General features: G+C 42.8%; 1 protein-coding gene across 4 annotated transcripts in view; it reads right to left on the reverse strand.

The window, feature by feature from the left end:
* Col14a1 (collagen type XIV alpha 1 chain) overlaps positions 1 to 13,101 on the reverse strand; it is a 180,742-nt gene that overhangs the window by 84,314 nt on the left and 83,327 nt on the right. For all 4 annotated transcript variants that reach the window (XM_075961001.1, XM_075961003.1, XM_075961002.1 and 1 more), the window contains exons 20-23: positions 7,714 to 7,843; positions 5,755 to 5,877; positions 3,379 to 3,528; positions 1,892 to 2,008 (exon numbers count right to left, since the gene is read on the reverse strand). In XM_075961001.1, the coding sequence (XP_075817116.1) occupies positions 1,892 to 2,008; positions 3,379 to 3,528; positions 5,755 to 5,877; positions 7,714 to 7,843 (520 nt within the window). The remainder of the gene's footprint in view (positions 1 to 1,891; positions 2,009 to 3,378; positions 3,529 to 5,754; positions 5,878 to 7,713; positions 7,844 to 13,101) is intronic.

A 13,101-nucleotide genomic window follows, 5' to 3' on the forward strand; every position in this document is an offset into this window, starting at 1 on the left:
AAGGTGTACATGATAAGGCCCCGGGGAATATATGAGGGAAAAAGAATAAATACTCATTCAAGGCTAGAAACAGGACTGAGGCTTTCAGCAGTCAGTGGACCCACCCACCATAGAACTTTCTCCAACACAGGAGCAACCAGGCCCCATTTCTCCCTGTTAGCTCCTCTGGCTGGGTCAGAGGGAGAGAAGGTCCTGCAGAGGCAATATATTTAGCCAATAAAATATGTCGCATGGTCAAAACCCGGGACTCATCTGCCCACTGGAATGACAGGCATCTTACCACAAGTAAGGGTAGGCAGAGGGCCAGAGCAGCAATCACATATCCCAGTAAGATGAAGGTGCTCCACCCCAACCCTCCCCCCTCCAAAGAAGAAACCCAATCCTTTGAACTGAATTCCATCAGCTGAAATATCAGACCTGAACTCCCCTCAGTTACCCTCACCTTCACCTCACCAAATCTTCTTTTTGATAGCTCTTGATTAGAATCTGTAGCTGATAAATGTCATCAGATGAGAGGCAACTCAGCTAGCTTGGCATCTAAATCCCTCAGCGACAAATGCTCACGGCAAGTAAAAGAAACAGCACTTCTGTATAGTCTATGACTAGAGTGATTCAGTTTGAAAGGTTTCCGGCAGACTGAAAATAATTCTGAGGAAGTGTGTAAGACTTAGGCATTCTGACCCGTTTTGTGGCCACCAAAGGCCTTGGCTTCAGAGAGAACACTCTGGTTTGGGTTTACCAGATCAAAAGTTATATCCACTAATCCTATCTTCTGATAAAGAATCTCAGTGCTTCTCTGCAAATATATTATCCTAAAATCTTGAGCAAAAAATACCTCTAAATGGTATTAATTCCATTCATTGAGCTAATTTTCCTACATATCTTTATCAACTCAAGTGGTAAATTATTTTTTATAAAATATGACTATCTACAAGAACTTAGGTTTTCTTTGTAAGTTCTTAAGCCACACAAAAGGACACATTATTGAGGTTCAGTCTGGCAGGGTGGCTATATAGCTTAGTATCTTTAAACCTAACAAATGCCAGCCGGGCGGTGGTGGCGCACGCCTGTAATCCCAGCACTCGGGAGGCAGAGGCAGGCGGATCTCTGGGAGTTCGAGGCCAGCCTGGTCTACAAGAATTAGTTCCGGGATAGGCAACAAAGCTACAGAGAAACCCTGTCTTGAAAAAACCAAAGAAAAAAAAAACCTAACAAATGCCAACAAATATTAACCTTGCTATATTAAGTGTGATTATAAAGGGATATGAAATAGAGCTCAAATTCTGCAGTTGTTTTTCCACTCGTGGTATATCTTTCATTTCCTTTGGCATAAACATCCATAATTCATATTTCATACAAGCACAAAATTTATAGTTTTTTAAACCTTTTCTTGTCGTCACTGTTTATTCTATTTTAAATTAACTCCTATGGAAGTAGGCAATGTCAGGCTTCTATTACACTAAGGGAACCAAGGACATGGTGGCATAAGTCTATGGATCTGACAAAAAAAATGTTCTAGAATGTTCCTTCTACTGCTCATAATCTATAGGAGACCTGCTTTCAAATGGTCACACTAGTTTATTAAGCCATATTTCTATTTTATGGATTGAGTCAAATGTGGTATTTCTCTATTTTAAAACTAATTTTGAAACTAATCATAACCAAGGCTATAACTTCTCACAACCCCCCATGAGGGAAAAAACAATGCTATGGTAATATTTGTTACAGATGAGAAAACTTCAAGAGTTAAGGTCAGCTGGTCTGCTGTCTCATTCTGCATCTCTGAGCCCTGAACCTGCAGCTCCCAGAACAGGACTCTGCTGTGATGTGGTTTGTCCTCCATGGTTTGCACAGAACCAAGCATGTAAGCACTTCACAGAACTGTACTTACCTTGAAGGGATTCTAGAACTATTCTATAGGCTGTAGCATGGCGGTGTATTTGCCACCGAACACACAAGCTTGTTGTTTCAACCTGATGGGCTTGGAGATCCGTCACACCTAAGAACACTGTAATGAAACAGAAAGAAAGCTATGTCACACTGCAGACAGCACACAGATTATACCTGGTTCTGGAAGTAACTGATGGGAAAATTCTCAGCCAGGGCACTAGACTCAGAAGCAGGAAACTTATCAACCCACATAAAATGGAAGAACAGAAGAAAATTATTTTATCACTTAAATGTATACAAAACAAGACCCATGAAGCAGACTGTCTGCTATTCCTAAATGAAAAGGACACATATATTCTTAGGGAAAAGGTAAAATGCAGTGAATAATTTGCACACATTAGCTCCTTCATCTACGCCATGGCTGCTATAGGACAGTTACTGTCTTCATCTTAGAATTGAGAAGCTTTGGCTCTGAGAAGGTAACTACTTTGTCCAGGGCGATCACTAATATAAAGCACAGTAAAGTCTCCCATCAATTATTCTCTGACTGTAAGTCTAAGAGCAAGGTGCATGCTACTGCTAGCACACGGGCTTATTTTCCTGAGTGCTGGGTCACATCATCTTCATCTGTACATTATCTTCTTTCATTCTGCTTGCTTTTGTGACAGGGTCCCTGTATGATGTGGCTGTGGCTGTCCTGGAACTCCCAGAGACCTGCCTGCCTCTGCCTCCTGAGTACTGGGATTAAGGTGTGTAATCCCTAAATATAAAAAGTACCATCTTGTGTTTATCACAGGTATATGGGTTTTTAACAATGTATTTGTACCTAAAAAAATGTAAGTTGATCTAAAGAAATGAGTCCAGCAGGTGATGTGGACGTATATAACAAATGCCAGAACAATACAACACATCTGTTGAAACCTGGAAAGCCCTACACAATTCCGTGTGTGTCTAGGGGTTCTGGTATCAATGAGAAATTCCAAACTGAAAGTCCACATAAGAATATAAGAAGTCCTTAGCGTGCTGTTACATGCACTTTCAGAAAATAGTGGTGGTGGTGTGTGTGAGAGAGATAGACAGAGACCGAGATCACATGTGTCAATGGTGGGTGGCAATACTTTGAGAAAAGGCAAATTTCTCCTTGGCCCAGCTTTAACTGACACTGGCCATGCCAAACTACAGGCTGCTTGGAAAAATTCACCTAATTTGAAAAGGGCCAACAGACTTTTCCAGAGGAAAATCCCTATCTGCAACCATCAAGCCGATTGGAAAAAGCAGCTGCTGGCATCTGCCTGCCAACTAGGACTCTGGACAGCCCTGAGAAACTGCCACACCCTTCTTTCCACAAAATGCCATCCAAAGAGGGTAACGAGGAGGAAAGAAAAGCCAATGGTTGCACTGAAAATGGAGCTGAGAGACGAGACACAGGTGAAACCAAGCACAGAGCCACTGGGGGGCTGAAGCGAGCAGACATTAAATCAGGCTTACGGGTTTTCACGAGGCCAGTCAGAGCATCGCTGAAGCCTGCGGCCTGGGAAGCAAATATCTTCACGTTATAGTCCATCCCACTGAAGAGATTGGTGATAACAATGGTGTTAATGTCGGGGCCCACGAACGTCTCCAGAGTTTGACCAGGAACTGAAAGAGACAGAGGATACACTCCAGTCACGACACACACGCGTCCTCAGAGAGGACTACTCAGCCAACTCTTGACAGTTGCCCAGGATGGCCCAGCAAGCCAGCAATGAGGCTGAGGCTGGAGTCTAGTATCATCTGTCTCGAAAGTCACATCTTAGTCCTTTTCCGGCAGTGTTTAATCCTTTGTAGTCCCAAAGTTGGTGTACCTCACTGATCCCTCATCTCCTACCTTATTCTGCCTTCTACATTGCAAGAAGCGGTCAGCACTTGCTCAGGTGAAGTAATTCCCGACTGCCTTCACTTAGTTAGCTGCTTTGCTCCCAGCACATGTCAAGGACAGAAAGCCCTATCCTGGACACCAGACCACACCTTGTCATAGGAAGATCTGTGCAGAGATTGCCACTATAGTTCCATCTCCTCCTATACCATCGCCAGATTTTGAGGCCTTTGTGCCTTTGACTGGATTCAACTCTCTGGTGTCTCACGTATTAAGAACATTCTGTGCTGCGTCCTATTCTAATTGTTCACCTGGCTGTCTTTCCTTTTATGTGTCTACTCTTTAAAGAGCTTTGAGTTAGTGGTAATTTCTAAACACTCTTCACTTTCCCCTAGATACCCACTTCTAGCAGCCTGTTTGTGTTTCTGGGGCATGTGTTGTGGCGGTCATAATTCCTATGCTATAAAGATCACATGTAGCTGCCTCTCCAGGAAAACCCCAAGACTACTGACATGCTGGACACAGCAGGACGATTATGCTGAGGCAGGAGAGTGCTGTGAACTGAAAGATATTTGTACTCAGAAAGTATGATATGTATTTTTCAAAGGACTCAGAAAGCATACATAAGGATTTCTACAAACTAGCATACACCTTAGACCTCTAACAAAGAGACAAAGGAAATAAAATCAGCGAGGGGTCTGGAAAGAGTCAGGGCAGAGCAGGCCACTGTCTATAGCCACTCTTATTTTCTTGGTTCATAAAGATATTTTTCCAAGAGAAATTGGAAATGGGACTACCACAGTCACATGAGCTGGATAATTATCAGAAGAGGAAAAATGAAGATTGAAATAAGGGCAGTAGCAATGCCTAAATTGACAGACTGGGACCACTGACGTTTTTGAGAGAAAAAGCAGTTTTCCATGGCCCTCAAAGAGCTTTTAACTGTTTTATTTTTCCTGCCAATTAAGAATAACTGGATTTCAGATTTCTGCTGAACAGCCAGAGTTCTGAAGGTCAGGTCTAGAAAATTGAAAAGATATTTATAATACATATATTTTCCTGTTTAAACTCCCATGAGAATATGAAGGTTAGGCAGAATTTTAGTGGGTGCTGCTACCCAAGTTCCCCTTCACTGTCTATAGACCAGAATCAAAGCATTCCCTGTTTGAATTGTTCATCTGCCTTTAAAATATAATGATGTAGGGGACACACATTGGAGGGGCAAAACGTAGTTGGAAGAGGGAAATGGGGGCAGATATGATCAAGATCCATTGCATACATATATAATATTATCAGGGAATAACGACACATAAGAGTATATATAGAGTGATCTGGAAGTAGAAAAGAAAGAGTCTCTCATGAAGTCATTTTTCACTTTGATGGGTTTTACCCCACAACATGCTTTTTTTAATTGAAGACAAAGAAAAGTTTGTTGATGGAATTTACCCAGCTGATCCAAGAAGAAACAAAAGAAAAATTCCAAAGTACAGATTTTAACAGAGCTTACACATCTGTTGAGCCAAGCCCAGCTTTCCTTAGACTTATTCTCTACCTAGGCTAAGGTTAGGTCAGGGAAATGCACATCGAGTAGACATTCTACTCTGTTCACTGGTCTGCTGCTAGATTTCTACCTGAGGTCATCAATCCATCCTTCTAATGATGTCTGACCATCAGGTGGGGACATTATGCAAAAACATTCTCCTCAAAATAGACAGGAAGCAATTCTCAGCTGTTTAATATATAAGATCAAACACCTGATAGAAACAGTGACCAAATGTTCTTAAATTATACTTGGTGTCAGTGATTTGCTGTCAAGCCTGGCCATTTGTGTTTGACACCTAGAAGCCACTCGATGGATGGAGAGACCTGACTCCTCCAAGCTGTCCTCTGACCTCCACTTGCTCTGGCAAAGGAAACCACAGACACACACACACAATTTTTTTAATGTAATTAAATTTTTAAAAATTTTTTTCTTGAGCTGTCTACTCGTGGTTCTAAGAGGACCTTACCGCTCACAGGTTTGTAGACAATCCTATAGCCCTTCACAGGGGCAGATGGTGGGTCCCATGTGATGCGCAACCGGTTGTACCATTCTTCCGAGACCCGTAAGTTTTGAGGTCCAGAAGACGGCACTGTGCAGACAGAGGAGGGAAAGAAAGAGGTTCAATATAGCTCCCTTCTTGGTGACCTTCTCTTGTTGTTAGTGAAATGGAAGTTGTTTCCCTACAGAGCTAAACATGTTCGCAAGTGATAAAGCAATAAAGCTCACAGTTGGGGGTCTGTGGGTGTTTTTAAAAAATATATATGTGGAAAATTGCTTTGGGGGTGGATGAGTTCTAGCTGAGATCCAGAGGTTCATTCAAAGTTCTCTTTTCAATTAACCTTAATCAAAAATAAAATCGAATAATGCTTATTAAGAACCTCTACCTTTGCACCAATGTGGTCCACATATACCAAATGCACATGTCAGTCCGTGTTCAGGATGCTACCCATACAGTGTGACTGGTAATTATCCCTGGTGGTGAGAGGTGGGGAAATTTCTGCTTCCTTCTTTATGCTGAATAAAACCCACATGCAGGAGTAAGGCACAGAACTTAATCATTGACATGGCTCTGCCCTCGACACCATGTGACTCTTTGCCAATGATGATGGGTTCAAATGGTCACCAAGTTTTTAGACCCTTTTTCCGTTAAGAACCGGAAGCCATCAGTCTCTGTCTGAATTTAGGTGGATTCTCTGACTACTACTATGCTAGCCACAGACTATGTGGCAGTGACACTCCTTGGAAATCTTCCCCTTACAGTGCAGGGTCACCATGGAGAGCCTCTGACGTGAATGGGTAGAGACGGCTGACCCTGTAGCTGTCCTCACCAAGAGGACATGTAGCAAAATTGCCTTAGACCTTTCAGGTTGACTGAGCCACAATGTGAATACCAGTGGGTAATGATAATTTCTATCATTATATATGTATATATAATTTATATCATTATATATGTATATAATTTATATCATTATATGGTGCAAAAGAATTTCCTAGCAAGCCCTGACTCCTTGACCCACAGCGTCAGAAAATATAATAAGCACAGCTACCGTTTAAAGCCACTAAATTCTGGGGTGGTCTTTATGTAAGAACAGACGTTAATAATAGCAAAAAAGGCAGATAAGAGTTAGGTATGCTGGCTCCTCATTTAACTTTGGTCAATGCATCTTTAGAACACCTCCTTGGGACCATGTGGTACTGCTGGAAGTTGGCATACAAAAGTGAACTGTATAGATTGGCTCCCCAACACTGGAACCTCTGAAACTGTGGAAGGAACTAAACCTTCTCTCTTTTTAGTTGGTTTCTCAGTAGTGGGTTACAACAACAAAAGTCTGACTAATTTGAAACAACAGAGGTTGCTATGGGGTGGGTATATGAGCAAGCCAGTACTACAACGGGTATCACAGCATAAGAAACCAAGGAGAGAAATAACTGCTTTCTATTTTCTACTGTAGTGGTGATGGTTACACTAACCCATGCATGTATTAAAACTCAGAACTGTAGTAAAAAGAAGGCACATTTGCCATGTGCTTATTTAAAAAAATAAAATTATTCCAATAAAAGGAAAAGAGTGGGGAAAAGAACAGAAGGGCGCCACGGAGAGACTGGGGTTGTCGTGGTCCCACGAAAGGAGGACAAAGTTCAAGGGCCTGAGGACTCTGCCTTGGTGAATCATCAGGACTTGTGATGAGCCGTGAGCAAAGCTGAAAGATCACTTCTGTAGTGCATGTCAAGTCAGCTTTCATAGAAAACAAAGCTGCAGCCCACTGGCGCTAAACGGCTTGCTCGAATCGCACTGTTCATGGGTGTGGCGTCAGGATTCTGACAGATTTTCTGACCCCTAATCTTTGGAACTTCTATTGCCCTATACGTTACCCATCACAAGTGATAGGCAATACGGTGTCCAAGGAGCCAAACATTCACTTACAAGTTCTCCCAGGGGCGGAGACGCTGACGCCTTCTCCGGTTGTATAAATGGGAGTCACCGTGACTTTGTATTCGGTGTCTGGAGTTAGAGTCTTCAGAAGGATATTGTTCTGCATTCCAGGCACCAGAACCTGAGCAGGAAGTAAAGTACCATGACCTTGTAAGACCTCCTATTCCCACTGCCCTACTAAGGAAGTGTTACGGTAGACATTTTGAAAGCATTAGGAGTGAGACAAGCTTTGAAAGTGATAAGAAAATGAAAGGCCTCCATGCAAAAGCATTCCCCCCTGCCATGTCCCTCACAAAACATCAGCCTGTAATCTCTACTACAGGAGGATTAACTCTGCTCAATGTCTTCTCAACATTCGTGGGGAAGACGGAATGACCATCTGCATAGTCAGCAGGTGCTTATGGTTAAAACGTTCACTCTGCAACACAGACTGGTGCTTATCGGCTCTGAAATGACTTGAGCAGCCTCTGGTGAAACCAGCCTCCCCTATTTTCCTTCCTCAGTGATAACCTGACCCCAACATTTTATTCTTTCAATTAGAAGGGATGGATGGCAGCCAAGAGCAACAGAGCCAAGCACTGGGGGCCAAGTTTTGTTGAGTTGAAACATATTTAACCCAACACTAAAAACTGCTGTAGCTTTCTTACATCTGAAAGGCAATGTCCTTCCTCCATCTGGATCCACTAACCTTCTGTCACTAAAGATGCCAGAAAAAGAAACCCAAAGGCAAGGGGGACCCAGCACCCAGTTGGTCCACGTGGCACCTAGTATAATTTTGCTGTTTCTAAGAAACTGCTCTGGACCACGTCCTCACTACAAAATCCTGTGCTTGTGTTCCAGCAGTCAAATTCTGGCACTTCTATGGACTGTTGGGAACTTAATAATCACTGGGAAAAAATGTGAGGATGTAGGAACTGACCCAAGGGGGCTTAAAAGAGTCACAAGACCAGGACAGCCAGAGAGGTTTTCCATTCCACGGCTGGGTGAGATGCCAACAAGCTGAGGCCATACTGCCTCCTTCTGAGTTGAAGGAAGGAACCCATCCATCTTGAAGTAAGTCCGAGAAAACCTTGTGGTGAGTCCAGAAGCACCTATTGCTATGATACGGCTAAGTTTCGGCATACCACAGTGTTGTGTATGAGAAAGGAAGTCGGCCTTTGGTGACCATGGTTCTGCTCATCTAGAGTAAGACACTCGAGTGCACAGGTTGCATCGTGTGGGATCTTGGGAAGCAGTTATAAAAATAGCAGCCCTGTTTTAACCCAGAATGACTTAGTCGACCCTGGCATGAAGGAGCTGAAAGACAGCCGTGGGTGCCCTGACATGTATTGCCCCATCAGGGTGGCTTCCGGAGGGGTGCCTCTCTTCAACACAGTGCTGGAGCAGAGCCCAGACTTTCATTCCAAGCTGTCTAGCAAACCACCCATGTAGAGCCTCTTTAAATAAGGTCAGGTCTCACACTGAGAAGTGTATGGCATTGTTGCCGGTCAAATGCAGCCTGTAGAATACTATAAAGCAGCGCAATCCCTCTGGAGGATTCCCCACTGCTTGCCAGGAAGTAGCTGCTGTAGTTTATAACAGCAGCCCTCATTAAGCACCAAATATTTTGTGCCAGGTGCTACTAGAAGAATCTGAACCCATTACGTTATTTCATCATGGCAGTAACTTTTTAAAATAGAGACATCACACTCATTGTGGAAACAGACCCGCATGGCCCAGCAAAGGGGCTATATTGAAACCTCAGAGATCTGATCTAGGTCTTGCTTAACGCTTGGGGCTTATGCCATACAAGTACAAAGAACAAACCCCTTTCACCCTGCTATTCATTCCCAAAAGTAAAACGGAAATTCCCTCTAGGGTATGCAAATTTCATTCTGTTCAAGCTCTGCTTGTTTAAGTAAAGGAGAGTAAGATTATGTATATTAACAGAAGCTCCTACTAAACAACAAAAGCTTCAGTCATAGCAGATGGCTCTTTTTATTTTTAAGACAAATCTATGAAAGATGTTCGTGATTAAATGGGACGCAACCACCACTAGGGAGTTAGCTTCATGTTCTTAATTTTTTCTGGCATGGAACTCTTTTGTCTGGTTCTACCAGAGATGTCTGGATCACATGCAACAAGCTGTGACCTGCAGAAGAAACTAGAGTCCCTGCATTTTGTTGTGTTTCCTGCTTACAAAACTCTATTTTAGATCACGGTCTTCATATGGTAATGAAGGATGCGTTGATGGCATTGCTGTGATTCCACTCCGCTGCTGGATGTGTGTATCAAACACAATAAAGCTGAGTTAATAGATACGTAATGACACTCTTGGATTGTTGCAGCAATGTTAAATGGCTGTCAAGGTCCAGAAAACCTTAATCTTAATATCTGGACTCAGCCTGTAAGACACACTTTAAGTAGCCCCCCCCCCTTTTTTAAGATTTATTTATTAATTATGTATACAGTATTCTGCCTACATGTGACCTTGCAGGCCAGAAGAGGGCATCAGATCTTATTGCAGGTGGTTGTGAGCCACCATTTGGTTGCTGGGAATTGAACTCAGGACCTCTGGAAGTACACTGAGCCATCTCTCCAGCCCTAAGTAGCCCCTCTTTAGACACTGTCCACCAATCAGAATTCAGTTTGTGGTTAACATGACACACAGGCCGTAGGATGCTGGAATCCCAACCAGCCGTTTACAGGAGAGGCACCTCTACTCTGACAACAAAACTGAGGTCACACCTACCCTAACTGGTAAATTTAGCTCCTCTGGTTTTCATTTGGTTTACAATACTCTATGTGTTTACAGTTCTCCATCCTGAAGATTGTCTCATCCTTTGCCCGTGCAAGTACAATCAACTTTAACAGTCAAGGAAAACTTAGAAAGATGGTAAGAGAAAAATATGTCTGTTACCAGGGCACATTTTCTTCTTCTTTGATTTCATAGTATATCTTAGTAATCCATCTTTCCTGAGCAAGCACCGTGTGTGTGTGTGTGAGAGAGAGAGTGTGTGTGTGTGTGTGGTGTATGGTTTTATGCAAGATCATACATGTGTAGATATATATATGCATGGATGCACATTGTATGTATGTGTGTATGTTGAGACCAGAGTACCTGAGTATCATTCCTCAGGAAATCCACTGTTTTGTTTTTGAGTCAGGGTCTCTCATTAGCCTGTTACTTATGGAGTAGATTAGGGTAGCCAGTCGCAAGCCCAGATATCCACCTATCTCTGCCTCCCCAAGGCTGGAATGACAGGAGCATCACCACACCCAGGGTTGATCTTTCAAACATGGCTTTGGGAAATGCAACTCATTCCTCATCCTTACAAGGCAAGTGCTTTTATGCCTAAACTATCTCTTCAGTCCAGACATCATTATTGTAAGATATCGTTTGGTCCACATGAATTCATCATGGCCTTTGGACTTTGTCCTTGGCCTGCATCTCCCTCTCCTACTTTACTTTCATATCCTAAACTCAGATGCATCTGACTTCTTACCTCACTAATGTAGTGATATTCCATTTGCATTTTAATAAATAAAGCCTGCCTGAAGATCAGAGAGTAAAAGAGCCCCACTGGTCAGTTTTACAGACCAGGCAGTGTTGACACACACCTTTAATCCCAGTAGCCACACAAATTTGCCATAGAAAAAGGGCAGTGCATGCCTTTAATCCCAGTCCTAGAGAGGAATATAAAATGGGAGGAGACAGCTCTCACACACAGTCTCCTTCTGAGATTCCTGAAGGCAGGATCGCCATTTCAGACCGAGGTCGAGGTAAGAGCCAGTGGCTGGCTGTTTTGCTTTTCTGACCTTCAGATTGAACCCCAATTTCTGTCTCTGGGTTTTATTAATCGTGTTACACACTAATGATGCAGGATGGGGTGGGGTCTTGGTGGGGAAAGCACACACCACCCAAACATGAGGGTATGACTTCAGAACCCTACAAACATCTGGGCGTGGCAGCACATATCTGTAATCCCAGCTCTAGGGGAGTGGGGACTGGCAGATCCTGGAGGTTTGCATGTTATCCGGTCCAGTAAAATGTCAAGCAGCAGATTCAACGAGAGACCCTGTCCCAAAAACAGGGTGAATGACAACCAGAGTTAGCCCCTGGCCTCCACAGGAAAAGTGCCTGGGCCGCTCTCTCTGTCTCTCCCTCCCCCACCCCCATAATTATCTAATTAGCTGGATAATTAAAAGAACACATCATCACATTTGTGTAGCAGTAGCATTTGGTAAAATACATCTATAAATTCTCAATGCTCTGGTCAGTCTATTAATTCCTAAAGTGCCTATAAGTTACATGCGCTCGTCTAATTAATTAGAATTCACTAAAGGAGCTTGGAATTTGCGGAACTCCTCTTCCATGGTATAAAACAAACACTCTGCTGCGCAGTAAACTTGTCAATATCTTTTCACTTTCTTTACAGCTTTGTTTAACTGGGACAGACTAGGACTCTTTATCTTTTTCCCTTCACTTGGGTGTCCAAGTGTTTCAAATATAAATAAGGCTAAATAAAAGAAAATCTCGAAGGGACCACAGTCTAGAAGTCACCCAACGTCAATGTTGTTATTATTATTATTATTTCAGTTTGCAGAGTTTGCAAGGGCACGTGTGAGATTAAATTTCTACCTTTTCCAAATCAGCAGGAATTAGCACCAAGAAGCTAAATGTGCTTCTTGAAAACTAAAAGGAAAGCATCTCATGCTGAGAGGTCTCTGTGGGTCTTTATTTTTAGGAATGGAATTATAGTAGTGGGATAATAACAGGGAAAATAAAATGCCCAAATATTATATTTAATTGGCACACGTAAGCTTTTCACTTTGCCAATCATGAATCATGTGGAATGCAATTATTGTCAGAGTGAAATTACAGTGCCATCTGAATTAAGTGTCCAGTAACTTTCCAGAAGCACTCTGAGACCCATGGCATGAACCTGCTGTGCTCGGAGAAAGCCCTCAGACCAATAGCATGAGCCTGCAGGCTATCCACCATGCACAAGGCCCTGCAGGCCCTCACTCTGCCCTGTAATGATTCTTCCATCACCTGGAAATAAATAACATTGGGCTCAGACAATTTTTTTTCCCATCAAAGTCTTCATAAGTTAAAAAGGGACAGGGCAATTCTTGAGCAACGATGAGTTTTGGAGACTCCTCCCTGGAGCATTGAAAATGACACAGCAAAAGAAAAAAGCGCTAGTAACGATACAGTGATAAACAGAGCATGTGCTGTAAGAAGTCAAACACTTTCTGCTAAAAACCGGAGCCCTCTCCTGTGTCTGGATACGTGTATAAGAAATAATCTCTAAGGGGACAATGTGATATAAACTAAGAAAACCTGGGGGGCCATCATTGAGAGTATACCAGGTTTGCCACCCAGCAATTTAAAGG

Source organism: Microtus pennsylvanicus, chromosome 2, assembly GCF_037038515.1.
Source record: "Microtus pennsylvanicus isolate mMicPen1 chromosome 2, mMicPen1.hap1, whole genome shotgun sequence".
Classification (NCBI taxonomy): Eukaryota; Metazoa; Chordata; class Mammalia; order Rodentia; family Cricetidae; genus Microtus; species Microtus pennsylvanicus.